This window comes from Berghia stephanieae, chromosome 1 (genome assembly GCF_034508935.2).
Source record: "Berghia stephanieae isolate SIO BIC M18660-M18661 chromosome 1, UCSD_Bste_1.3, whole genome shotgun sequence".
Classification (NCBI taxonomy): Eukaryota; Metazoa; Mollusca; class Gastropoda; order Nudibranchia; family Aeolidiidae; genus Berghia; species Berghia stephanieae.
This window is the reverse complement of record NC_088360.1, coordinates 441822-466823: the sequence shown is the minus strand read 5'-3', so window position 1 is coordinate 466823 and position 25002 is coordinate 441822. Positions and strand designations below refer to the sequence as shown.

General features: G+C 37.5%; 1 protein-coding gene across 13 annotated transcripts in view; it reads left to right on the top strand.

Annotated features, from left to right (window-relative positions):
• LOC144965814 (phosphatidylinositol 3-kinase regulatory subunit gamma-like) overlaps window positions 1-25002 on the top strand; it is a 188373-nt gene that overhangs the window by 149129 nt on the left and 14242 nt on the right. For all 13 annotated transcript variants that reach the window (XM_078901590.1, XM_078901580.1, XM_078901572.1 and 10 more), the window contains 9 exons: window positions 6824-6940; window positions 8821-8919; window positions 11502-11612; window positions 12498-12575; window positions 13824-13955; window positions 14278-14503; window positions 21252-21370; window positions 22527-22719; window positions 23500-23683. In XM_078901590.1, the coding sequence (XP_078757716.1) occupies window positions 6824-6940; window positions 8821-8919; window positions 11502-11612; window positions 12498-12575; window positions 13824-13955; window positions 14278-14503; window positions 21252-21370; window positions 22527-22719; window positions 23500-23683 (1259 nt within the window). The remainder of the gene's footprint in view (window positions 1-6823; window positions 6941-8820; window positions 8920-11501; window positions 11613-12497; window positions 12576-13823; window positions 13956-14277; window positions 14504-21251; window positions 21371-22526; window positions 22720-23499; window positions 23684-25002) is intronic.

The window sequence follows — 25002 nt, the reverse complement described above, 5'->3', positions numbered from 1 at the left end:
GCCAGATCTAACAAACTCAGCTACCCATTCATTGCTGAGTAGACAGGGATTCAGAAAAAAATCGACTGCACCCGGGATTGATCTCTGGCCCTTTGCGTATAAAGAGAGTGCTCTATCAACTGAGCTATCGGGGTCCCCAAATATTCTATGGGACTTTTTTAAAATTCAGACGTTATAACTGGGTTTTTTGGAAGGAAGAAACTAATGAAACTTATATTATTTGATTAGTAAAAACACCAAACGAAATTTTAATATTATTGTATTATTTTAAATGACAACACTGCGATAGAAAGGAGTGGTGACAAGAGATGGACAAAAGAAAACAAAAAATCGGATTTGCTACTTGCTAGGTTCGACACCACACACACACACACACACACACACACACACACAAACACACACATCTTTTGTAGTCACATACATTTCAAACAATAACCCATTAGAGAAGAGGGGTCATGCCTTCACCATAGATCATTGTCATTGCGATCATTATGGTGTAGTAAATTTTGAAATTTACCCCGTATAATGGAATCGTCCTAGGCGTGCGCCTCCTGTTCCCCCCATCTCACACACGAAAGGGCGGTTTGCGGAGTGGAGGTTGGTGGTCGTCTGCCTGTATGGTCGTCTGTGTCGTTTAGTGTATGGCAAAGGGGGGTGGGTGCAATTAATTAAGTGGGATGGGTGGTGATTGGTGGAAGATAGGCAACCGAAGCAACGAATCGCTGGGGAAGTAGTAGGCTATGGCGCGAGACCGTAGGACCGTGGTCCTTGCAAGGACCGCCCCGCACTAGTTGAAAGGTGATAAGAAGTGAGGACCGGCGCCGGTCTTCCCCTCTGGGACCGGTCTTCGGTTCACAGCTAAAAGACCGTCGGACCGCGGTCCAGACCGGTCTTCAGCGCGGCACTACAATGCATTAATTTTCCTATCAATCAATTTGCCCGTCCATCCATCCACCCATCCACCCACCCATCCATCCACCCATCCATCTACCCACCCATCCATCCACCCATCCACCCACCCATCCACCCACCCATCCACCCACCCATCCATCTACCCACCCATCCACCCACCCATCCACCCATCCATCCATCCACCCATCCATCCACCCATCCATCTATCCATTCATTCATAAGAAACCCAGATCGCACACCGTTACCGGCGAGGAGGTGGGATGGGACTGGGTCTGACGTGACGGTTGTAATATTTTAATGACATGTTTCTATTTCGACATCCTATCTGTATCGTCATCATTATCATCGACATCGTCATCGTCGTTATCATCTTTTTCGCATACAAATGATTTTTCAGATTTTCCCACTTCGGTCTGTCGCCGCACCATTCTGTATTTCAACCCTTAACCGAAATGTGTGCCATTCATGAAATCTTTCGCGTTATGACGTCGCTAGCCCAACGCTTTTGCACTCGACATAAAATCAGAATTCAATGATTTTTATATTTGATACATTTTACCAACCTGGGAATATTACGAGAATTGTTAGGTTTATATACGTTAATTTTATTAACACGTGGCTCGTGGATTGGTTTTCTTTCTTATTCATGTGCCCGACATCAGTTGGTAACTATTTTCAAATTGATGATTTAGAGAGTGGAAGATAAAACTATTGTAATTTTGTATTGTTCGTTGATATACATTTGATTCTATAAGTACGTGTGTTGAGGACAATTGTTTTTATGTTCGTGATTTGGCATTGCCCTCCGGTAGCTGGCCTGTGAGGCGGTATATTTTAGGCTGTGGAAGATGGTTGTTCTCGTAATGTTAGGCAGGACACGAAAAGACATCGATACTAAATGATTTTGAAAAGCAGTGGAAATAATAATGTTTTATTTCTTCTCGGATTTGAATAATGACAATTCAAACTGAAGGTTTGTAATTAGCTGTGGGTGGAAGAATGGTATATACGGGTATATTGTGTCTCGACGTATCGTACAAGTTTTTTTCTAAGTTGATACTTTCTGGTCACATTTTTTTTCACAATTTCAAAAGCTTTTCTCCAATGTCACTATTTGTGTCGAAACGTTACGAGAATTGCCTCTTGTCGCAGATTCATGTGTGGTTTTTCATACTGATTTATTGTTTTGTATGAATCGGGTCATGGATGTATTTAATTTTTTTTTTAAAATTAAATTATTTATTTATTGTTGGGAACTGAAGTGGGAAAATCTTCACACTAACGTGTACGATACAAACGAGTCTTTTCTATCTGCTTTACTGTCCAGCGGTTTTCGGGGGACTTAATCAATTTCATACTTCCACACGTCGGCTGTTTAGTATGCGTCTGATCAGTGGATTTAAATCCAGATTCCTGATTTTGTGTGAGTCTTGAATACGATTAGTGAGACTTAAAATGGGTCGATTTTAGACTAACGATTCAATACCTTAGCAGTTGCTTCTATGTCGACCTAATTAATGACTGCAGGATTCTAACCTGCCCATAATAACCCTGTCGCCAGTGGCCATTTTTATCCACGCTGTCCACGATATGTACGCATGTCATCACGTTCGCGTGTGCGTATATGTGTGTTTGTGTATGTGTGTGTATGTAAAATATATTTTGTAGAGCCCAGGAATTTCCAGACGATTTGGAGGACAAGGGATTATCTGTATCTCGATATCAGCAACTTCTGCGTCTTGCCTTGCTGAATATCCATCCGTTTCATCCATTCATTCTGCCATTGCTGCTGTCACTGTCGCTGTCGTTGTGCCATGCGTTTGTTCATTTATTCATTCAATCATCATCGTTCTTAATTCGACTGTGTGATTATTATCATTATTATTATTATTATTATGTAGCAAGGTGTTGGTTCCCCGTGTGGTGTCCGGGGTCCCTCAAATGAGAGGGTCAAGAATAGCCCAACGCCAAGCCAGCGTGTCGTAAAAGGCGACTAATGGTGTGTGATTCCCCCATCTTTGAGTCACCTGGTCCTCCAGGTTGGGGGTTGGCAAAGGGTTAACACCCCTTTCCGTTAAACTCAAACCGTTACAGAAACACAGACAGACAAACTAAATCCTTTTTTTAGCTTGGGCGACCGAAGAGTTTCTGGAATTACAGAATTTATGAAGGACAACAGACAAAGCCGAAAGGACTCTGCTGACCCGATGACGTCTTCGCCAAACAAGCAGCTTCGAATTGCGTCGTGGAACGTTCGCACCATGTATGAAGCAGGAAAAAGCTCTCAAGTTGTGACTGAGATGAGAAGATACAGGCTGCATATACTTGGAGTAAGCGAAACCCACTGGATACAATCCGGACAGAAACACCTCAAGTCTGGGGAGAAGATTTTATATTCAGGGAGAGGGGACGGGATTCATACACAGGGAGTAGGAATAATTCTAAGCAAGTTTGCCCAGAAGTCACTGAGAGGATGGGAACAATGCGGAGAAAGGATCATCATGGCGTCCTTTACAACACGGAGTAAGAAGATCAGCATGAACATTGTACAGATCTATGCCCCAACAAATGATGCAACAGATGAGGACAAAGATACATTTTATGGTCTGCTACAACAAGTCATTGACAAGTTGCCAAGGAAAGACATCAACATATTGATGGGAGATGCTAATGCAAAAGTGGGACAGGATAACGTAGGCTATGAAGGTATCATGGGACGTCATGGCATGGGAGAAATGAATGATAATGGAGAGAGGTTTGCAAATTTCTGTGCATTCAACAGTTTGGTGATTGGAGGATCAGTGTTCCCCATAAGAGGATCCACAAAGCAACTTGGGTCTCACCAGATGGTGTGACAGAGAATCAGATTGATCATTTTGTATCTCTCGTAGATTCAGACGTTCATTGGAAGATGTGACAGTACAGAGAGGGGCAGATGTTGGATCAGACCACCACCTGCTATTGGCAAAGCTTAAGCTCCGACTCAGAAAACACGGGGCCAGATCACATACAAGAAGAAAATTCGAGGTGAATGCACTTGATGGGGAAAAGAATGAGGAATTCAAACTACAATTGAGTAATAGATTCCAACCTCTTACTGAGCTCGAGGAGGACATAGATGTAGAGTCACATTGGGCAAAGATCAAGGAAGTCTACATAACAACTTGCCATGAGGTATTGGGGGTAAAGAAATCGGAACATAAAGAATGGATAAGTCCAACCACCTTGGACCTTATTGAAAAGAGGAGAACAAGGAAGGAACAAGTGAATGCAAGCCGAACAAGGGCTTCAAGGCTGGATGCACAAGAGCAGTATCGAGCCATAGCTAAGGAAGTCAAAAGATCTGTGAAGAAAGACAAGGAAGCATTCATGAACAGACTTGCAGAGAAAGCAGAAGCAGCAGCGACTGGAGGACACATGAGGATCCTTTATCAAACTACCAAGACACTTGCTGGAAAATATGGGAAACCAGAGGTACCAGTCAAAGACAAAGATGGGAAAACTATTTTTGGAAAAGAGGCTCAATCTGAACGATGGAGGGAACATTTCAACTGCCTTCTGAACAGACCACCACCAGACAACCAGCCAGAAATTTTGCCTGCAAGGAATGAGCTACCAATTAGCTGTGATCCACCATCGATAGCAGAGATTGTGGGTGCCATTAACAAGATGAAAAGGGGGAAAGCTGCTGGACCAGACCAGATTCCACCGGAGGCTCTAAAAGTTGATGCGAAAAGAAATGCTGAGGCCCTGCACCCACTATTTGAGAGAATCTGGAATGACGGGATATTCCCAAAGGATTGGAAGGAAGGACATCTTATCAAGCTTCCAAAGAAAGGGGACCTCAGTAATTGTAATAATTATCGAGGCATCACTCTTCTTTCTATCCCAGGAAAGGTTTTCAACCGTATTATTTTAGAGAGAATTAAGAATGCAACAGATGCTAAACTGCGGGACGAACAGGCAGGTTTTCGGAAAAACCGTTCAACCACCGACCAGATTGCCTCTCTGCGAGTCATAGTAGAACAGTCTATAGAATGGAACTCTCCTCTTATTGTCAACTTTCTGGATTACGAGAAGGCTTTCGACAGTATTGACAGAGCAACATTGTGGAAAATTCTGGCACATTATGGACTCCCTGAAAAGATAGTAAACCTCATTAAGGAAATGTATGAAGGATCAAGTTGCAGGGTTGTACATGAAGATCAGCTTACTGACAGCTTTGAAATTAAGACTGGTGTCAAGCAGGGATGCTTGCTCTCACCATTCCTGTTCATCCTTGCCATTGATTGGCTAATGAAGGAAACCTCCAAAGGGAGAAGAAATGGGATACAGTGGACCCCCTGGACACAGTTGGATGATCTGGATTTTGCAGATGATCTGGCTCTTCTGTCCCACACCCAGGACCAGATGCAAGCAAAAACCACAATTATAAACAGCCTCTCGGAATCAATTGGTCTAAGAATTCACCCTGCAAAGTCAAAGGTCTTGAGGATAGGTACGCGTCAAAGGGAGCAGATCAAAGTAAAAGATCAGGAACTCGAAGATATAGACACTTTCTGCTATCTCGGAAGTATAATTGACAAGGATGGAGGCACGGAAGCAGAGGTGAAAGCACGAATAGGAAAGGCACAGGCTGCATTCACATCTTTGAACAGAGTTTGGAGAACTAAAGATATCTCCCTTCAACTAAAGCTAAGACTTTTCAACTCAAACGTGAAGTCTGTCCTACTGTATGGATGTGAAACTTGGAACGCATCACAGGCATGTATAAGGAGGGTACAGATTTTCGTAAACAGGTGCATGCGTAAGCTACTCAGAATAAAATGGATGGATAGAATAAAAAATGAAGAAGTATGGAAAAGAACACAGCAGAAACCAGTGGGAGAGGATATAGGAAGAAGACGATGGAGGTGGATTGGACACACGCTTAGAAAGAATGACTCAACTATAACAAAGAAAGTATTGGACTGGAACCCTCAGGGCAGAAGATCAAGGGGAAGGCCACGAGGAACATGGAGAAGAATTAAAGAAGCTGATATACAAAGAAGTGGTAAGACCTGGAATGAGATAAAAAAGTTGGCTCAGGATAGAGAAGGATGGAAACTGTTTGTCTGTGGCCTATACCCTGACCCAGGGTGAAAAAGGCAATGATGATGATGAAGGTGTTGGTAGTAGTTTGAAATAACTTGGTGGATATAGTGGTTTGGAGGTTTTTCTTCTTCTCTCACTTGACTTAATTATTTATTTATTTATATTTAAAAATGATTTATCTAGATATGAATTTAATATGATTCATATAGTGAGGGAACTAGCTCCGGCTTCCCGATTTCATTTTTTATAAAAAAAAATATTTTGCTTGCTTTTGATGATATACAAGCTCAACATTGTATATATGATGTGATATATCATGGTCCAGATAACTCTTCCTTCTCTGAGAGATGTAATCGTATATATATATATAAATATATATATTTTTTTTTTTTTTTTTTTTTTTTTTTTTTTTCTTCAGGATTTCCATTTTTGCTGTTTGTGTGTTTGTGTGGGGGGGGGGGGGGGGGGGGGGGGTCGATTTTTCTTCTATTCTTGCAACCGTTTAGCAATGAGACTGGATTATCTCAGTACTATTTGATGGGGAACAGTTTGTGCACCACGGAACTATGAGCTTGCCTAAATTGTTTAAATGTGCCATATAAGTGTTGATCTCTTATAGATTTAATAGATGGGACGAAATTGAGGACAGCCATTTGGATGATTAGTTCTCACTAAATTATAGCAATCATGACTATAAACGTTTAAGATTACGCACACTTTTGCGCGCTGGTACGTTGGATAAGGCTGGTCGATGTGATTATTTTACCTAAACGCATATCATCAATTGGCAATGTATTATTATACTTATCTTCCACAGCGGCGGCAGGAGATTCGGAGCATCGGTTTGCAGAGTTCACCTTTTCATCCCCCCAGAGGTGTCACGTGTGTGACCAGTTTCTCCTGGGCCTGGTACGGCAGGGAGTTCAATGTAGAGGTAAGTTTTTAAAAATGAGCTTTTATATAGCGCAATATCCACTAAATGTGCTCAAAGCGCCTTACAATGGGTCCCTGGTCAACACCAACGTTTAATATGTAGGACGGTACATAACACCTATAAGGCGATATTACAATTTTTCGGACAAAGACAACGCTGTTAACGGCCAGGTACTCATTTTACACCTGAGTACGGTGAGAGTGTGAGTAAAGAGTCTTTTCTAAGGACTCAACTATGCGCCGCGCGCGAGGCTCGAACCCAGTACCTTCCGATCTGAAAGCGAGTGTCATACCACGAGACCACATAGCCTCACGTTGTAACCCATCGCATCCATTTTGCATTATGTCGGAATGGACTGGATGAGGACAAATTTGTTTAGATAGATGAAAAATAAAAATAAAATAAGATTAAATTCTCCCCTCTCTGTAAATCCGAAGGGAAGTTCTCTTTATAAAGTCCATTTCGGCTGGTCGGCCTGTATTCATAAAAGCCATGGGTCGGTCTTACAAATGTAAGCCAATTAACCAGTAATTTTTTAAAATTGTTTCTTGACCGCTTGCAAGGTGATTGCTTCTCTCTAAAAGATAGTATTCGCTTGGCTAAGAAGCTCACAACATTGCCATCCGGAAGTATAACGGACCAACACACAAAACCATGAACTTTTATTGTATGGATAATACAGTTTAGTGAGAATTACTCATAAACGTGGATGGCAAAAAAACAATAACAAAGACCTGAGTGACGTCAACTTCATTCTATCTAAAGACTTTCAGAGTTAACGTGTTGTTTTGTGTGTTGACTCCGTATGCCCATTCCGAATTTGGAACAATTGAATAGAATCACGTGACTCATCAGTTCATGCTCGACAGAAATGGTGAGCATTCACGTAACCATATGCTAACAACAATAATCGGTTACAACTGTTACACACGTGTAAATATGACGGGGCGACAACTTTTTACGTTTGTTTTGGCTGGTAGAATTAATTTCAATTAACTATTGTTATTGTTATTGTTTTTGCCAGCAATGACTGGTTAGCGTTTTTCACCAAACCACATTTTCTGACAGGTATTTCATCATCATAATCTAAACAATTGTGAATACTGTCACTCACTCTGACAAGGCATCACGCTTTGTTTGTTTTGATATTGTCACATGACCCAATATTTGACGAAATGAAGAAAAGGAGAGAGAAATGATCATCACTTGTTGATTTGACTCTTTGAGCAAAGGATAGCGTAGCGCACTTCACTGCTTCTGGGTTGGATTTTAAAACGACCTTTGATGTTTCTCGAGATTGGATTTTTGTCTAATTAAAAAAATAAAAAAGAAGTGCGTCTTGGTTAGCATTGTGACTGTTTGTTCGTTGTATTAGCTGTGACTCGTCTTTGATTTCACAATGGAATCCGACGGCGGGGAACCGAGCAAAGCCAGTGCCAAACAAGAGGACAGCGGCAAGGAGCCTGGCTTTGATGGCAGTCTATCATCTGGTGATGAAGAAGACGCTGATGATGAGAGTGAGTCCCTGCCATCCACCGACCGCATGGCCACGTCGTGTTGCGAAGGCATATCTAGATTAAGACTAAACCAATCGACAGCAGTAGCCGCAGATGTCAATGCAACTGCTGGTTCAGATGGAATGTCAAAAACGAGCGACACGGCTATGGCTGGCGCTGCGGCTGCAGCTAGTGCGGATACATCGGATGCCTCTGACGAGCTGTCCAAACCGATCGGCTATGTGCAGTTTGACCCCCTAAAGCCGTCGACCTTCGCTACGACGACGGTGACGGAACAAAAGCCGAAAAGGGCTTATCCCGCCCCACCTCCCCGTCCCATTGTGACTGCGGACGAGTTCAAGGATACGTTTTTTCGATCCCCAGAGTGCGGCATGTGTTGCCACAGATGCTGCCAGGTACAGAGACCTACAGCCTGCAATGTGCCCTTGCTGGAGAGGATACGGAGGCCCAGCTTTACTTCCAGTAAGTCTTTTTATTCTCCCCTTTTTAAGTAACTTCTGATGAAATTGTTTCAGGAAGCCTTAATTTATTACTTTTGGAGAAAAAATAATGTTGGGACAAGTGTACAATTGTCCCTTTAAAATGTTCCATTTCGTGCAGTAAAAGTCGCGTGGCCGCGTGTTGTGGGCATATTTGTACTAGCACTCTTACGATGTTTGTTTCACTACTTACACATAAGCCAGTTCACACCTGAGTTGATTGGTTTGTGTGAATGGTGTAATGGCAAGTTAACGAAATCGACGAGCAAGAAAGGCTGGATCTGCCCTTTTACGTCACCATTAGGGAAGAACTTCTATATGCAGACGCCACTCGGGGAAGACCCATGATCCCATGATCATACATCAAATATGTTATATATATAATATCGATTTTTTCTTCAACAATGATATACATTATAATTTCAAATATACATAGATATGTATATTATGATACTTAAGTATTCAATAGATTCAAAATTGAAATAGTCGGGGGGTGTTTTTCCTCAAGTTCCTAACACTGGCTTCCCTTTATTTAGTATTATCTATTATTTTTATTATGATTATTTATATTATTTATATCAATATAAAGGATGGGGGATGTCGGTTCAGGAGGGGGGTTCTTTTTTGTATTTTTTTCCAATGGGACTTTTGCCCTTCACTGCTAGGAACTTGTGGAAAGACTCCCAGAAAGATGGAATAACCATTCATATAGGTAATATCTGCAAGAGATGCTTTTAAAGACTTCTATACCTATAAGTAAATGTTTCAAATTATATCTAAAAAGTATAAGTTAGACTTAATTAAGGGGCGGTTTGGGTCTTTTCTAAAAAAAAATTAATTACCTATATTGGGCGGTTTTAATCATTCTGTATCGTCAATATAGGTTAAAAAACATTTATGGTGAAAAATTTTAATTATCTGTGTTGATACCCATTTTGCGATCTAATTTGGGGGTCTGATATCAAAAAATATAACAATCTTGTGGCAAACGTTCCACAAAAACTAATGAAGGAATGACCTCCATATTCTTCCCTCTTGTCAACATTGTACCATAGTGTGTCACCATAGAGAGATTTTACGGCTTAAGCTTATGGAATTTTTATTAGATCATTACAAAGTTGAGAATCAAAATGTTATGACAAAATTGATGTAAAAAATTCAGATTTAGGATTATAATTTAAAATTCACAAATTTTATCCAAAAAATCTCTCTATGGTGACAAATACATTATCTTTGTGATAACTGTGGAAATTTTCAGACCATTTCATTGAATAGATTCTGAGAAACGTTTGGCACAGTTTCCCATACCCTTAGAAAAATGACATATTGAGAAAATAGCAAAATGGCTTCCCGTTTTTCACACATTTCTTACTACCTGTACCATTTTCGACTGTATTTCGTGCCTTTATCGTCTACTTTAAGAATTTGGACTTCAATTATATTATTTCTAAGATAATAAAATATCATTTGCCATTTTTGAAGGATTTTCCTAATAATTAGACCCAAACCGCCCCTTAAACCCAAAGATTAAAACAAAAATAAGAGCCTAAATATAGATTACTTCCTTGTTCTGAGATTTTGTCATTTGGCGGAATATCTCGAGGGAAAAGGACCGAGATCGATCCCGGGTGCAGTCGAGATTGTTCTGACCCACCTGTCCATGCAGCAGTGAATGGGTAGCTGGGTCTGTTAGATTTGGCGGAAAGTACTTTGCGGTAGACTAGCGTCCTATCCAAAGGATAGCAAGCAATTGATATTGTTCGTTTCATGCTACAGAAATCGGGATAAACCTCCGGCTCCATGGGCCCAAATGGCCCTGGACTTCTTTTACTTTTTAAAAAAGTGTAATTCTAGATTTATTTTTGTTTTTTTTAATTTTTTTTTTACTATACTATCACCTTTCCTTTTACTGATATGTCCTTGATATGTTGCAAGCGCCACAAAAACAAAACAATGACGGAAAGGTCAGATCAATGTGTGCCGTCTTTTCGACACGGGAAGGCGCCAGAGACAGTGGGTGTAATTGTCTTATAATTTGTTCTTGAGTCGACGTCATTATGACATTCATTATGATAGTGATAGGAAGACTTGTAATGTGTGCGTTATCGATACATGGAGTGTAGCGTCTAATCCTTCTCATAACGTGCGCGCGCGCGTGTGTGTGTTAGTATGTGTGTGTGTGTGTGTGTGTGTGTGAGAGAGAGAGAGAGAGAGATAGAGAGAGAGAGAGAGAATCGTTTCACCTTTGTTGCAATGATCGATGTTACCCTTAGAGAATAGTCTGTGATGTGACCTACTGGGAGAGGGAGATATTTTCAAACTGCTTCTTCCCCACAACCCCCCCCCCCCCCCCCCCCCCCTCCCTTCCCCTCAAAAAAAAAAAAAAAAAAAAAAAAAAAAAAAAAAAAAAACAAGAAAAAAGAAAAACAAAAAAAAAAAAAACAACCCAATATTTGCATTTTTGCACAGACCGACAATAATACATACGATACGCCTCATACAGTACTCAGAATCACTTTCCTAAGAAAAATGTCTTCAATAGTCTCGGTCTCTCACTTCTTTCAGATTCGGTGTTTGGATCGGAGCTACGGGAAGAGGTGGAGAGGTCTCTGATGGAAGCTCCATACGTCATCATACGGTGTGTGGAGGAGATAGAACGGTGGTGCACCACGCACAGTAAGTCCTATTGCTTCGTCCACTTATTTCATCAGTCAGTAATGTAGGATTTTTACTCATGTTTTGTCTTTAATTTGTTGGTTTGTTTGTCTTGTCTTTTTGACGGTTTTATTTTATTTACACTGCGCGAATTTTTAAACATATACTAAGAGGTCCTAACAACACTTCATATCAAAGATGAGACACGATGCCGCTAAGGGTCTTTTATTTTTTTTTTTTTTTTTTTTTATTTCTGGCAGACATTGTTACAGGCCAGGTGCACATTTTACACCCCGAGTATGATGAAGGAATATAAGCAAAGAGACGTCTCTATCTCAGGACTCACTTTTATGATGGAAATTAAATTAAAAAAAAGAGGGGGGGGGGGATTTGTAGTCTCGCTTGCTCAGGGGTATCCATACTGTCGCGCACTAATAAAACCTCTTTTTGGCCAAAAATATTTGTCATTATAAATAATATAGCGATAGTTTAAATGATGAAAATAATTAAAATCCCCCCCCCCCCATACCTTTCCGCAATTTTTCAAAAGCTTTTAAAATCCGATTCATGTGTATGCTTTTTGACACGGGGGTCATTATAATCTCTCTTCATGCAAAATGTTTTCTATCCAAACTGAAATACTGTCCTTGCTCATGGATAATGGGTCAAGCACATAGTGAGGCACATAAAACTGGTATTTCTAGCCATAAAAAAAAAAAGTCAAATATTGTTAGCTACAATTTAACCAGCGGAAATCATTCTATTTGACCAATGCCCTCAAATAGAACCCTTTAAAAGAAACAGAAAAATAACAACTCAAAACTTGAAAATTTTTTGAGTGGTATGTTAAAATGAATGAGCCTTGACCCCACGTTTTCAATGCATCTCGTTTCTCATCATCCACAGAATCAGAAGCTTTAGGACTCTACCGTATATCAGCCAGGACTGAAGAGGTCAATGAAATCAAAGCCACTTTCAATAGAGGTGAGGAGGAGTCCAGTTCTGCACTATGACACATTTTTAAATTTTAATATATGGTTTTGCAATGTGGATGAAACAATAAAAAGAAAGAAAATATTGTAAGGGGAAAAAAAAAACGCAAATGACTAAATCGTACTGCAACGTTGAACAAAAAGTATTGAATTTCATGGTACAGATCCGATGTCCTCGGTACTCGTGGACTATTTCCCTTTTCAACTGTTATCCTGCGTTTTTTTGTGTTTTTTTTTTTTTTAACGCTTTTTGAAATGAGTTTAAAAAAAACAACGTAGCCAACAGTATTAAATGAAACCAAAACAACGAAAGAAACAAAAACAAAAAACCCCTAAGCAAATTTTAAAATGTGAATATTTTTAAAAACAATTAACGCAAAATAAAAAAAAGAAATGAATAGCCAGACTAGACTAGCATAGATAGACTTTTTTAAAGGTTTTTTTTTTTTAGTTATTGATTTAATTTTGTTTTGTGTAATTTTGGAAGCAAATATAATGGTCACATATAGCTAATGATATTATCACTGCCTATAAACAACATATTATTCATTTCTATGATAGCTGTCACAATGGTAACATTTCTCTTTTTCAATGTAATCGGCGTCATTCTATGCGACGTACGAACCTAGATGGTAGTCTTGATAGCTTTGTGATTCTAGCAGACATGTGTAATTTAGAAAGGGAAAAAAAAAGAGTATATATTATTATTTTCACATTAAGTGGTTATGTTATTGTGATATGGGTGATTTAACCTTTTTAAAAATTCTTCAATAGTTGGCGGTTGTTACATGCCATTTTTGGCCCTAATCCAAGTTAATGATAATACTAATATGATTAATAATAGTAGTAGTAAGTAGTAGTAATTAATATGGATATCGATGATGATGGTGATGATTATTATTATTATTATTATTATTATTATTATTATTATTATTATTATTATTATTTATTATTATTATTATTATGATTATTATTATTATTATGATTATTATTATTATTATTATGATTATTATTATAAGTATTATTATTATGATTATTATTATTATTATATTATTATTATAAGTATTATTATTGTTATTGTTATTATTATTGTTATTTTTATTATTATTTTTATTATTATTATTATTATTATTATTATTATGATTATTATTAATATTAATATTAATATTAATATTATTAAAGTTTGTGGTAGTGTTAGTTTATTTTTGAAGTGAACGTTTCCATTGACTGAATTCCCTAGGTGAACAAGACGCGGTAACCCTCAACGCCTACGACGTATATTCCATCGCCAGTGCCCTTAAGAAATATCTTCGGGAATTACCGGAACCGGTGATTCCAGTGGATATGTACCGAGATTTTATACAAGCAGCTAGTAAGTACTCGATATCAATCCATGCTATAGACATGCTAACTAATAAGAACTTGAGTATTTTGATAAGTAGATTATGTTAAAAATTTTGAGATTAAGAGAACTTATAATAGTATCCCCTTAACAAAATGAAAAATTATACAAAAGTTTGAATCAGCTTATATACTTTTAGTTTCTTATATTTAGACACATTCATCTTATGAGTATTATGAGTAAAATTTGATCCATCATCATCGCTACAATCACCACCAGTAATTTATTATATAACCATTTTAAAAAAAAGCTTGCATCCACCATCATCGTATTTCATTCTCCCCTAACTCAGGAGTGATGGAAGACCCATCCCTGGCAGATGCAGCCTCCAATCAAAAGACTGTCCTGGGCCTGGTGACGGAGATGCCAGAGGCCAACAAGACGACCCTCAAGTTCCTATTTGCACACTTTGTCAAGCTCTGCCGGTTCCAGTACGATTCTGACGTCAACGAAGGGATTGAAAAACTCACACACGTCTTTTGTCATATTTTGTTACGACCTCCATGGGAAAATATTCGGTGAGTACATTGTTCATTTTCTTTGTCATTTTCTTAAATGGATGTATTTAATACTATTAGGGTAGGGAAGGACACGATTTTTTGTTTATACTCTGGAAACATTCCATGGAGTTGATGATCAATTGTTTTCGTATGTGGTATTTATGTACGTGATGATAATGACGACCAAACGCTTTTTTGTTGTTGTTGTTTTGATTTGGTTTGGTTTGTGTGTGTTTTTTTAAAGCCAAGACACTTTTACTTAAAATGTCTTACGAGTGTCGCCACCTACTTCTGTCCTTGACCATCTTCTTGGTAGCCTCCCAGGTGAGGCCTGCCTTTTTTCAATTCGTCTGACAGTGACGTCTCCATGTCTGTTTTGGACGCCCCACCTTTCGTGTTACTTTGGGGTTCCAATCAAGGGATTGGCGGGTCTTCTTAGTGTATGACCAACCCATGTCCATCTCCTCATCCTGATTTGGGTGTTGATAGGCTCTTGGTTTGACCTTCTCCATAGTTCTATATTGGAGATGCACTCTTGTCATCTAATTTTCAAAATCATGAGGCATTTATCAATGACGGTCTGAATTTTGTGAGTAACGGTGTTTGTGACCCTCCAGGTTTCCGATCCATACAGTAGCACAGGTTTACCATTGGAGCCAACTATGCTAAGTTTAGTTGCATTAGAGATAGCTGCTTTTCATATGGCGACAAGGTGGCAAAAGTCGAGGTAAGTATCGAATTTGTCAGAGTACTAGAGATTTTGACAAGTTGATGGTCATTTTTCTCCATGTGAGGTCTAAATAATCGTTGATATTTAAACTGTTCTAGTTTTGCGTGCACCTAGGCTTTATTACATGGCGGATTTTGAGCGTTGATGGTTTAAAGAATGTCGAGTTATTGCCAAGATGAGGGTCATTTAAATCCATCGATATTTGAAGGACGAGTTTTGTCGCCAAATTTTTAAATACTTATCTCTCCGGGGTACGGCAGTTAAGTAGTTAAAATAAACGAGTACCTCTACACGTAAAAGGCCTTTATTTAATTTTGAAGGTTTTCCACTACTCGTTAAAAAAAAGGCATCTTATCATAGTAGCGGCCTATTTCAGTGTTACACACTGCAAACCTTACGTATTGCATGATTTGCTATAGGCTATAGCGATACACAGATTGGAATAATGGCAACAGATGCTGTCAAATACAGTGGCATTGCACGTGCGCGCACGTAAACACTTTTTCTAACATACATCATAGACAAATCTCTCTCTCTCTCTCTCTCTCTCTCTCTCTCTCTCTCTCTCTCTCTCTCTCTCTCTCTCCCACTACACAAATCGAGAGAGAGGTCACTCTGCGGTCGCGGGAACCAATCTGCCCGTGGTCCACAGTCCATGGTTCAGTGGTTTTCAATAGACTCATCCGAGCAAAATGCTGTAGCCATTGCATACTGTGTGTGTGTGTGTTTTACTCTTTTATTTCAAAAATATATTTATGTAACGCGATAAACCCTTCTTTCGCCTTGCACCATAGAATTTTTTTTGTTTTGTTTTTGTTTTTGTTTTTTTTTTGGCTGGGTTTTTAAATTATTTGTTATTTTCCATTTGTTTAAAGAATCATTGTATTTGAAAACGAAATGATGCCCGCGCTTTGGGAAATTGGAGACACGAGAAGATCGTTAAGATTTTTAATAAGTACAGCAGCAGTATAGTAGTAGTAGTAGCAGTAGTAGAAGTAATCGTACTACTACTACTACTACTACTACTACTACTACTACTACTACTACTACTACTACTACTACTACTACTGTTACTACTACTACTGTTACTACTACTACTGTTACTACTACTACTGTTACTACTACTACTGTTACTACTACTACTGTTACTACTACTACTGTTACTACTACTACTGTTACTACTACTACTGTTACTACTACTGTTCCTACTACTGTTCCTACTACTATTACAACTACTATTACTACTACTATTACTACTACTATTACTACTACTATTACTACTACTATTACTACTACTACTAAGTAGTAGTACTACTACTGTAAGAGAGTTAGCTTAGAGCAAGTGGGTTTAATGAGTTCACAGTACTTGTATATCAGTTAAACTTGGTCATTTTATTGAGTAGTCTAGGTCAGTTTTACGTTCCAAAAGTTAAAGGATTGGTCATTATATTGAGTACTAGAAAATTACTTTCTTTGATTGGTGTTACTCGGTAATTGAGGATAATATAAAATTATAGTTGGAATTTATTATTTGGGCGTACTGAACGTACAACTGACGTTTACCAAAAGTAATATTATATCATTAAAGGCGGGGTTTAACATCAATATGTAGGAATTGACGTTTCAGGTTTGAATATGATTAGCTCTTACTCTTAGGAGGTGTGGTTTGTGATCAAAACGGGATTCTATTCTACCTTTTGATTCTATTCTGGATTATTCTTCGATTCTACTTTACGATGAGCTGCACTTTTCTAAGTATGCTGCCAGTGCTAACATCCTTCTAAGAATCTTTATTTTACGGACTTAGAAATATTCCACGTATATTGAAAATGGTTACTTAGGCAAAATGACGTAACATTTGGATTGATTTTACGGATTTGGAATTTATGAAACTGATTGAATTATGACCAAGCTATTTGATTTGGATTTGGAATTAATCATCATTTGGATTTTGAATTTATCACAACAAATAAACCTAAGAAATGAAACCGGAATCTGGACTTTTATTTGAATGTCTTGGTGTTGTACATTCAGTTATCATCATCGGCCCTTGAACTCTTTCGTCATTATTAACATCTACAACACAACGCAAAGGATATTACCATCTATCAAAAAACCACTATACGATCATCAGCCATTACATAATAGGTGTGCAACTATACCACACTACTACTACGACTACTACTACTACTACTACTACTACTGCTACTGCTACTGCTACTGCTACTACTGCTACTACTACTACTACTACTACTACTACTACTACTACTACTACTTACTACTACAAGTAGTAGTAGATGCAACTGCTGCTGCTGAAGATCGCATACATCAGTCAATGTCCATCATTTTTGCCCATTTTTGTCCATAATTACAATATACCACGTATTATGATATTAATAGTAGTCGCTATAATATTTTGCTCGTCTAGTTTCCTGTAAACGCTGAAGGGAAGGGGTTGGTGGGTGGGGTGGATTAGGACTAAACGACTTGCATCCTAGTTAATCGCTGTGCAATCTAGGATGACACGGGGAAACTAGGTTAATTCTTCCCTATTATCTGTGTGTCTGTACTGTATCCCTTTCTCTTTTTGGTCTGATTGACACCATTACACAGTAGGCTACATATATGGACATTTTACGTTGTTGGAATTTTGCCAGCTCTATATATCTATCAACCTATCAATCTATCTATCTGTATGTTTGTCTCTACTATATGTGTGAATGTGTATGAGTTAGTGTTTATATGTGTCTCTCCCCCCCCCCCCCCCCCCACACACACACAGTGCCTCTGCTTTGTGTGTGAATGTGTATGAGTTAGTGTTTATATGCGTTCTCTCACCCCCCCCCCCCCCCCGTATCATCCCCAACGCCACCACAACCACCCGTATTTAAAAAAATTTTAACCAGCAAGCTATCGGCTGAACTAATTGGCGTCTTATTACTTATTATTGTTGATTTGAGAAATAGAGAGAGAGAGAGAGAGAGAGAGAGAGAGAGAGAGAGAGAGAGAGAGAGAGAGAGAGAGATGACCTCGTCATTCCACCATGACCATAATTTGTCTATGTCAGTTTGTCAGGACTTAAAGCGTCACCCAAAAAGATATAATATATCTTATTAATATTATTCTGGTGGACATCTGCTGTGCTGACATGATGCATTCCTGTACATTACTTGACGACAAATCACACGTCTCTCTCTCTCTCTCTCTCTCTCTCTCTCTCTCTCTCTCTCTCTCTCTCTCTCTCTCTCTCTCTCTCTCTCTCTCTGGGTTTTAGATATTTTTTCTTCAAAAATCGACGGTTTTAAATAATCGCCCAACTTATCAGTCATTTCCTCGGAGTTGTAATATCATTTTTCGGCTGAAGAAGGATTTGAGCTCGAAATTCCTTTCGTTATTTGTTAATGTGTTGTTTTTTAATGTATAAAAGCCGTCATCTTCATTTTTGTCAAAATATTATTTTCTACGGTTTACACGAATTCAAATTAACGCCACAGAAAAATTGACGAAACAACCGCCTTATGAGCCTTACGTCTTTGAATGACCACTTTAAAAAAATGTTGAGCAAGTACACCTTGTAGTACCAATGCATTCCCTCGGATTTTTTGTGCGTACCAGGTGAGAGCCCCCTCTCCCTGCATCTCTCTTCCTCACCCCCACCTTTTTTTTTTCTTTTTTTTTTTTTTTTTTTTTTTTTTCTTTTTTTTTTTGTTTCTTTTTTTTTTTTTTTCACTACTTTCAACATTTTTTTTTTTACGAGTATTGCACTTGGATCCCACGTGTTTTATGGTCTAGTTTTCAACCAATGGGATTCGAGATGGCCAGGTAACCTTGCCCCCTTCTCACAGAAGAGGCAGAGCGCATATTTTGTGTATGTTGTGTGTTGAATCCAAGCACAGAGTAGTAGGTGATCCAAGTTTGAGGGGTTGGGGGTTGAGAAAAACTGTGACCTTGGCTCGGGACACTAGGTCAATATTTATTTTACTACGTTTTAAGTTAGTTGCAGACGAGGCGAGTTACAAATTGCACGAGTTCTTGATCTGTTCTTTGCCGTCATCATCATCATAATCATTATTATTATTATTATTATTATTATTATTATTATTATTATTATTATTATTATTATTATTATTATTATTATTATTATTATTATTATTATTATTATTATTGGTAGTAGTAGTAGTAGTAGTAGTAGTAGTAGTAGTAGTAGTAGTAGTAGTTGTAGTAGTGGTATATTCGAATTGACAATGCATTTAAACATTTTTATTTTTTTTTATTTTACGATTTTTATATACATTTTAAGTACTCGGACTCTTTGCTTTATCAACAGTAAACATCCTTGCCCTACGGTGTGATAGTAGCAGATTTCTACCTACCTAGTTGGGTAGAAATCTGTGAGGGGTGGTAGTGAAAGTGGTGTGATGCTGGTGGTGGTGATTGATGGATTTTGATGTTGGTTATGATTTATCAGCCTGAACGATTTTGATTTCTATGAGTCTATACCAATGTACCACTCTGACAAAGATAACCTACTGGGTGGGTCCTTTGACCTCCCATGGTCTTCTATCCCCTATATCTGTTAACCGAGCTGCTTTCCGTCTTTGTCTTGGAATGGATTACTTTGTTTTGTCCTAGCCCAGGCCGGAGTCCTTGGCTTGGGGGGAAACAGTCAAATGTATAGTTATGGTTTTGGGAGATGATTTTTTTTCCTTTGTAAGTCGTCTCCCTGTTATGTGCTGTTGCATTTTTGTTTTGTATAGCGGTTTGTAAACATTTCAGTGTATAGTGGGACCTGTGCTCGTGTCTGGATGAGACATTTAGGTAATCTCAGACTAAGTACACTGATAGTGTGTTCTTGGAATCTACATCGGTTCCTGTGTGAATACTCCCCCTTGACATACTTTTTCCCCTGGCTTGCAATGTAAAACTACTTTTTACTGTCCCATTTTCTTCCTTTTTTTGCTGGCGCAGAAATGACCTGTGTCGCAAGCGCCGTAAATCCCTTAAAAACATAAAACATAGATAACCTATTTTATGGATCTAGTTTTAGGGATTGAGGATTGTGTGTGTGTGTGTGTTTGCGCGCGCGCGTGTGTGTGTATGCATGTATGCGTGTATAAAGTTGTTACTGAAATGGATAATCTCCATATGACGACCTCTTTTTGATTAAATTGATAATGTATGCATATACATATTTATTTATTTATTTTTTTCAATTTTGCAAATTCGGAGGTCTATACAAGATTAAGATTTTAAAACTATGTTAGGAGACAATTTTGTTCGCTGACCATATTGTATTAATTCTCGAGCATTTTGAAATGTTTAAATTATTCATTTAGTAGTTTCGATGCGGTATTAATAGTTTGAATCCTGTATAGTATTTATCGTGCTTTCCCTATTACAAGTAACAAAATGCGGCTTGAAGAACATAATTAAAATTTTTGGCCAGACGAGTTTTCTGGCCAAAATATCGTCTGGCCAAAATTTTGAATATGCGTTTTTCCAGAGAGCGGCAAAATAGAGGCCAGAGTTCTTTGATTTTTTAAATTCTTTTTTTTTTTTATTTTTTTTTTTTTTTATTTCTGGTTATCAGACGTAAAAAACGTGTTTGTAGGTTATCAGAAGTTTTTTTTTTTGTTTTTGTTTTTTTTGTTATCCACAGCCAATGATAAAAATAAGTCGTTTATCAGCTACACATTACACGGCAGCATTACTACACACTATCTAGACATCTTATTATACTGGACTTACGTAATGTTCACCTGTCGCTTGCTGCCAGTGGTCACATTTCTACGTGGTTAGCCATATATTGCTTGACCGTCATGATATCCGGTTATATTTTCTAGCAGGAACTACAACGGAAATTTACATTACATTATCTTCTAATAAAAACAAACATACATTTTAAGAACAATAAAGTCATGGAACTTTCCTTACCACTAGTCGAGGACTATGGTTACCCCCCCCCCCCCCCCTTATTAAATTAGGATTTATTTCTATTTTAAAAACATTTTCTTTTTTTTTTTTTTCTGTCCACAGAGATATAATTGAGAACACCAAATTTCACATTGACATCCTAGATGAGTTGTTACGTAATGGAAACTGGGGTGTGGCCCAACCTCCAATTGCCACTCCCAACCCTGTGGCACCCCCACCACGTATGTATGGCTACATTGCCATTGATCTATTTGCCCAAAAATATTTTTATTCCTTACCAGTATCATAATCTTTATTAGGTTAACATGATCTGGAAAAGAAGAGAACTGTACATTAGACAATGATAATCATGAACTCGAAAGGGAAATGGTTTCTTTTACATCTTTTTTGCTTCGTTTTGATCACCACAAAGAAAATATCCAGATGCGAGTCGTCTCCATCAGTCATTAAGGTGCTGCCCTTGTTCTTTTCTTTTGACTATACTGAAAATCGGATCCTGCTCCCTTTCTTACACCCAGCAAATGACAGAGCTGCCAACTATATGCCAAAAAGACGTATAGTTTACACTTTTTAATCAATTTATGCTTTTTTGTTCCACATTATGCCTTTTTGTCACCAAGGTATTGTGAGTGATTTAAGTAATTTGTTGTTGAGACAATTCACGGAATGGGCAGTCCTTTTCAGATGTGGATCAAATATGGATTTGAACTTGTAAAAAAAGACCTGTTGTGTATAGACTAATATTTGGATTTATATTTGAAAAATACATCAATTCCACGGAATGGGATATCGCTGAGAAATGATCTGGGGTGTTGATCCTCGCCAGACAAAAGTCAAGTGATTTATGTTGATATAATGCCATTCAATTACACCTTTTCCTTCAAAATTACCCGTTTTCAGTCAAAATTTCACCTTTTCTTCAGTTGGGGTTGGCAGCTCTGAAATGAATTACTATAAGGATACTAATATATTATATATAATATATTATATATATTATATATATACTATAATTATAATATACTTCAGACTTGTTATCCTTCTTATATCAAATTTTGCCTTCAAAGGTCATGTGCGCGCTTGAGATCAGGCAATATAAATAATCCGATGCTGCCTTTCATTCAGTTGAAAAGTTCTAGAATTATCTGTGGCTTGAGAATTCTGTATTTGCACTTTAAAGACATCGAGCTCAATGGGCATTATATTTATTATATTATATACTATTAACTGTTTTATGCAGGATGTTATTGCCTGGTTTTGAGTTAAATTTAGAAATGTTGGTCTTTGCTGTTGCTGCAACTGCTTTTTGCTTTTGATCTTTGTCATATTCATACTATTAATTAATTAGTTAATGGTGATTGAAATCTAATCATCCTCCAGGCCCGGTAAGACAGTCAGCAGAGTCTGGGTCCTCGTCGTCACCGCAGTCACCAGAAGAAAGACTGAGAGATGCCGAGTGGTACTGGGGGGATATCACAAGAGAGGAAGTCAACGAGAAGTTAAAAGACCAACCAGATGGCACATTTCTAGTCCGAGATGCCTCCACACCCGGTGACTACACACTTACTCTCAGGTAGGGGGTATCTGGTTGTTGTAACATTGTCATGTTATTTTATTCCAATTCAATGCACAATATTTATTGGAATAGATCTTACAAGAAATAAACAAATAGATGAATGAATAAAGCAAAGTAGATAAATTAATAAATAAAATAAAGTGAATTAAATACTAAAGCAAAATCCTATGGAATAAGATAAAGCAAAATAAATAAATAATCATAAATAACATGAACCAAAATAGGTGAATTTATGAATTAATGGAATTAATAATGTCAGTATAATTGTGGATTAAAAAAGTCTTTCCATGGTTTATAGGGTTACCGGCCGTATATTATTTCTGAAATTTTGGCCAAATTTTTTGTTGTTGTATATATTAATAAACTGAGATGGATCTTACCTGTCAAAATACCCTGAGAATTTCAAAATATTAGTGGGTTTTAAGGAAGTGAAAGATTTCTGGCAAAAATTTAAAGTCGTTTTGTCAGTGCAGTATTAATTGAAAAGATCTCTATTTTCTATATTCTATTTTGTTTAGCTTACCTTATTCTTTGAAAGCAGGAATTTTACACTATTTATTGATTTCTCTGGGTAGTGTGTTATGAGACTTATCTGGTAATATGGTGGTAAAAACCTCAACATCGTTTTACATCAATGTTAAGCATATCAAATTAATGTAGATTTCATAATTTCGACTTCACCTTTAAATATCATCCTCAGGTTCGCCTGTTCAACAGATAAATCACAATATAGTTTATATATTCAATCAATTTTGTTTATTTCATGGGCATCATCAGGAAAGGAGGCAGCAACAAATTGATCAAGATTCTCAACCGTGACCAGACGTATGGCTTTGTGGAGCCCTTGGAGTTTTTGTCGGTGGTCAGTCTCATCAACTGGTACCAGCAAAACTCACTGGCTATGTACAACAATACACTGGACATACGACTCTTGTATCCCGTCAGTCGTACCATGGGCCCGGTGAGAAAAATGATAATTAAAAAACAAAACAAAACATTTTAAAGCCTTGTAGCCTTGAAGTTTATCCAGTTTTTGCAGTGTAAAATGGACAATTGCTTGCTTGTATTTGGGTAGGAAACTTGTATATGTAGCAAAGCGTTTTCCTTTGTCTTTTTTATCGAATGAAAAATAGTCTTTGAGAACCTTAAAACCCATAGAACCAGAGCTTATTCCATTTCTGAATTAGCTTTTAATGGTCTGCTATGATCGCTCAATAACCTGGAAAAGATACTAGTCTGTCTCAAAGTCTTTTCTCTAGGGAAGAGCAGAACAGATACAGTTACCTAATCTTTGCTGGGTCTACAGATGAGTTGGAATAAACCCTGACTGAAAACAGGCTTTACCTGTGAAGCATATGCTCTACCATGACCAAATGAGCTATCGATTATCTATTAATGCTATGTGATTGATCATTTAGTCACGATACTGAGTGGCTGGAATCTGTAGACTGTAAAAATAATGTACAACAATGAATATTACAGCTTTAGAAAAAAGTACAAAACAGCTGAAAGTTTTTGCCATTGTATTTCCCAACTTCACGTGCAGATAACTTTTTCTCTCGTCAATATAGATTTAATAGGATGTTAATGAGTCAAGATGGGTTTTTAGCCTGAAACTTTCCGTATTTAGTATTTTCTTTTTTTAACCTGTTGTATTCATTTTTATACACATCAGTTTTCACCAAAATCTCAGGAAAATGATGTTCCGAATAAACTGCTTGCCCAAAATGTAGATTGTTGTAGATTATCAAAATTTGGGCATGGATTTTAGTATTGTTGTGTTCTATATCTTTATTTAAATCAGAAAATTATGCTCAATTCTCTTTGAAATTATTATAATTATTATTATTATTATTATTATTATTATTATTATTATTATTATTATTATTATTATTATTATTATTATTATTATTATTATTATTATTATTATTATTATTATTACTATTAGTATTAATTTATTTTAAAAAAATTATTGTAATTATTATTAGTAGTAGTTTAGACCTGTAAATTCTCAGTCAATTAACTGAAATCAGTCAATTTGTCAAATTCAAATATTAAAAAAAAGGAAAGAAAGAAGTGAAGAAAGAAAGAATTCACAAATCGTCGTCGAATGACCGGATAGTAATTAGGAGTGTTCCATAACGCTACGCATAGCTCATGGGAGCCGTTAATATTAACGATGGATTTATTGCCAAGGCTAAGCGGCGCTTTTTAGAATTGGCGTGACTGAACACATTCCAGTGAAATTTCACACAGCCTTCGTTAAATTATTTTTTCACT